The following is a 4,316-nucleotide window of genomic DNA, read 5'->3' on the forward strand; positions in this document are numbered from 1 at the left end:
GCAAAATAATATTTATGTTCATCAAGAATCATAAACACACAATAAAAATATTTTCCACTCAATTCAGTTTATTCTATACCAAAGGTCATGATTCAATCATGGACCACTTCATTAAGAAATCCAAATTGTTACAACTTTGTTATATAAAATTTAGATAACTGAAATATATTAACCCTAATGTTTTCAAAATCAAAACTTATTAATTTGTTTTACTTTAGTTTAATTTTATTTATACTCTAACTAGGGTTGTTTGCAAATCAGTTACACTCAACACAAATGACTTTGAAAAAAAAACTGCCCTCGCATTGCTATAGCTTTTGAAAGCGTAATTTTCCGATGAATGTGAGTTTAAACACTTAAACAAGCACACACTCACAGGTTGTCATGCATCTTATGTTTGAATCCCTTCCCTAACATTAAAGGTATTCCTTGTGGTCCTGTGGGGGCATAAAACACTAAGATGGTCCCCAAGCCAAATTTCCAGCATGAGGACCTTAGATGGATGAGTACTACTCTCTACATAAACATCATGTCTAATCCCCACTGAATTATATAAACAGAAGGTAATGAAATTACAATAAAGATGACCTAAAAACTAGATATACCATATACCCCCCCTACACCCTACAAATCAGAAAGACACTACTAAACTACTAATCAGATATTGGAAATTTCTAAACAGATCCTTTCCCTTGTAGCTTGTTAAACAACAGCCTCAAGCAATCTAAATGGTTAGTGAAAGCTTCTTCTAGTTGTTAAAATTAAAATACACGTCGAATGGTTCTTGCAATCCATATATATAATCACCACCATATGACACTCCTAGTGGAGTACTGGGACCCACTCGTACCGTCCAGGCAGAGGTACGTCATTGACAATGTCGAAATTGTACCTGCAAAACACAGACAATTTATACATAAGCACATTACATAATTACATTATTAATTAGGAAGAAATTCAAATAAAAATACCCCTTATGTTTAAAACAAAAAAAAAAGGGACTTGTGGAATATAAGACTATAAAAGAGTACATACTTGTCCATAAATATTGTTTGTTGCTGCTTCTCAGCATAAGCAAAGAACTCCTCCATCTCATAAGCCGTTGGAATATTTCTTTGTACGTGTTCATGGATTATTTGGCGAGTCCTTGGCCTTGTGGTTGAACCAGGGGTATGAATGGCATTTGAGTCCCTTATTAAACTACAAGGGGTGCCTTCCCTGGTGCTCCTGTTATTAAACCACAATAAAATTTTAATGAACATATATATAAGCTTATAAAAATTATAAAAAATAAAAATAGCAGTTATATATAAATACAAATAATGCTGACTTGTTATGAAAAGTTTCTACATCAGAAGTTGCATGCTAACCGCTGACAGCAAAATAAGTGAGAGAAGAAACAGATCATTTTTTCCTCCCACAATCTCCAACTACAACTCAGTGTAGTAGAACTAGAGACAAATTTTGCTACTATAAAAAAGTAACTGCCATTTAATGGGACAAGTTCTGACTCAGTGGGCTCATGCACTAAAAAAATACAAATAAAGAGACGGCCAAATCTTTCTCACTTCACCGCAAACCCAAATAGGAATCCAAAAAAACATCAATCTGAAAACTAGGCCCCATGTACATGACACCTCATTGCTAACATGAGTCATAAGACTTATGGCTGCTCCTATTACTAAAATCCATTTTTTTCAACTTGACCATTTACGGAGGAGTGCTAAGCTTCAAGGTCATGCAGGTTTCTTGCAGATCAAAAGTAAACAAGGACAATCAAGGGTAAATGCATTTTGGATTCAAGACAGAAACATTTCTAATTACAAAAATTTTAAGTTCATAAAAAAATTGAGAGAAATGGACTAAAAATAACAAAGGGCCTCGAATTATATCTGTACGAAAATTGTCCAATCACAAAATTTGTCAACAACTGGATCTGCAGAAGGACAATTAATGCACATCAATTCACTCAATTTGGACTTGGAGATGTTCTTCCTTTTTTTGAACCAAGTTACAAAACTTGTTTAACATTTAGTTGGTTCTATTTACTTGAAAAATCATCAACTCTCTACGTTATTGGTTATAACCCATTTATATAAAATGATAACTACAGAAAATAGGATTTTCTAATAGAAATTTATAAATTATGTCTGACATGCAAAGATTAATACCACAGAAAAATACAAGTTGCAGTAAATAACTATCCTGAGGGCATGCAAGGTGCGGAACCTATCACAAGTCACACACAAGTCACAAATCTGAGCAACCCTTTGTACCAACAGAGCTTTATCACAGTACACAGATTTGACAGAGTGAGAAATCAAAACAAATCACATGAAAGTTAAAACACATAATAACCAAAAAGTTAAGGGACTAAGACCTCACGAGGTTTAACAACAACGGTTAGTAATGACACCAACAATAGAAAAAGCATGAGAATCAAAAGAGCGGTGACTTTCAAGAGAGAGTCATGATAATAAAACCCTTTCCCTTCCACAACCTCACATGACTCTCACTCCACTGAAAAATGCAACAATTTTAGCAAAACACAAACAATCACAAGAAAGTAAAAACGCATAAACAGAAGAAATTCAGAAACTAAAATAAACAATTCAAATGAAAAGAAAATAACATAAAAAAATAAAACAAACTTATGGAAATTCTCAAAATCATTGCAACACTGGAATGCAACAACAAAAAGTTGACTAAAATTCTATTCAATATTAACCTTTAGCCCCTCCTCCTTGAAAATATGTCATTATGTGATTTTTATTATGAACCATTTCATAAAAAGAGAAAAGAAAGAGAATTTAGTTGATAGGGACTAAATAAAAATTGCCCTGTTTACAGAAATTAAAAATATATTAAACCCAAAAAAAAAATCAGTCCATACATATGCATGAAGCGAGAACAAACAGGGCTTACCGTAAAGCCCTAAATAATCGGCAAATAACCCCATAAAATGGTTAATTTAAACAAAAAATAATAAAAATAAGAGAAACACAGACGAAGGGTGAAAGGAATAAAAACACATGAAAAAATACAAATAAAAAATAACTAAGAGCAGAGAAATTGAAGAAAGGGAATTATGTATATAATATATTATATACCTTTCTTCTCTGGGCTCGGCGTCTAAGAAATTCTCGCCGAAAGAGCATTCGGTGTTGTTGTCGTCTTCGAAAGATGCAAGCTTTTGGGCGTTGGCGAGGCGGAAATTGGCGGCGGTTTCGGCGGAGGAGCGGCGGGGATTTTCCGGCGGGGTAGGGGGGAGCTTGAGGAGGCGGCGGCTGCGGAGCTGGAGGTAGGCGGAGGGGTCCGGGGAGGTGGTGTTGTTCTGGAGAGCGAGGGTCTTGGCGCGGGTGCGGACGCCGAGGTGGGAGTGCGGCGGCGGAGCCTCCATGATCACGGCGGCGACGTCGCCGGCGATTTTGGACTTCTTCATGTACTTGCCCATGTAAGGGTTTTGCAGGAATCGAAAAGAAAGAAATTAGAAAAAGAGAGGGAAAGGAAAGAGGGGTTTTTAGAGGGAGTGAGAATTTAGGTGTGGGGAATGGAAAGGAAAGGAAAGGGAAGGAGTTTTATTAGGGTTCTTGGATTGGGGTTTTAGCCAGTACAGTACAGCTGCAGTACTATTGTGTCACTCTTTCTCTTTCTTTTTCTGTCTTTGCCTCGTGTGTTTATTTTTAATTTTACTGTAATAATATTTTTTTGCATTTCGAGACTTCAGTAAGTATTTAAAGGAGGCATTTTTTTTCCGTTAAGATTTTGAAAATAAATACGAACATGATGATGATGTATCTTTCATTAATAAAAGAATTTTTTTTTGTAACTTACGATTTTGGCTATTTTAATACTTTTTTTTATGCTTTCTAAAAGTTCTTAAATTTAAAAATTGTACTTCTTTTTTAAGGATACTGAAAATCTTAATATTAAATATTTTTAATGGTTTTGTCCTAAAACTTCATTATATACACTCGAAATTAGTATTTTCACTCTATTTTCTGATATTTGAGCCATTTTTATTTCATGTATATAGAATACTGTATATATTTGCTAATTATAAGTAAATGGTTAATTAAATGAGTGAATTAAATAACATAAAGTGATTTGATTTATTTAAAACATGTAGTTTTATTTGATCTTGAGTTTTTTTTACAGCGATCTTTAGTTTTTTTTTTCAGCGATCTTTAGATTCTTATAATTATTAAAAAAATAATTAAATATAAAAATTATGAATTTAATGTTCTTATAATAAGTTTAATGATAAAATGTATTGAATGACTATCTAAAACTACTTATATTGTTACATAACCTAT

At 33.6% G+C, this 4,316-nt stretch overlaps 1 protein-coding gene across 1 annotated transcript; it reads right to left on the bottom strand.

The window, feature by feature from the left end:
* Nucleotides 1-281: 281 nt before the first annotated feature.
* Nucleotides 282-3,689, bottom strand: LOC114423753 (cyclin-dependent kinase inhibitor 4-like). The gene is made up of 3 exons (XM_028390621.1): nt 3,111-3,689; nt 1,036-1,227; nt 282-892 (listed from the first exon to the last, which is right to left on the bottom strand). Exons 1-3 carry the CDS (start codon nt 3,452-3,454, stop codon nt 823-825), a joined length of 606 nt encoding a protein of 201 aa, XP_028246422.1. The 5' UTR covers nt 3,455-3,689; the 3' UTR covers nt 282-822.
* Nucleotides 3,690-4,316: the final 627 nt, after the last annotated feature.

This window comes from Glycine soja, chromosome 8 (assembly GCF_004193775.1).
Source record: "Glycine soja cultivar W05 chromosome 8, ASM419377v2, whole genome shotgun sequence".
NCBI lineage: Eukaryota > Viridiplantae > Streptophyta > Magnoliopsida > Fabales > Fabaceae > Glycine > Glycine soja.

Bases quoted from the DNA above. Each gene is read 5' to 3' on its own strand.
- LOC114423753 (XM_028390621.1), bottom strand. From the start codon at position 3,454: ATGGGCAAGTACATGAAGAAGTCCAAAATCGCCGGCGACGTCGCCGCC. The intron at 1,228-3,110 runs GTATATAATATA...GTTTAATAACAG, and splicing joins GCCGAGCCCAGAGAAGAAAG to GAGCACCAGGGAAGGCACCC. The intron at 893-1,035 runs GTATGTACTCTT...TGTGTTTTGCAG, and splicing joins CAAACAATATTTATGGACAA to GTACAATTTCGACATTGTCA.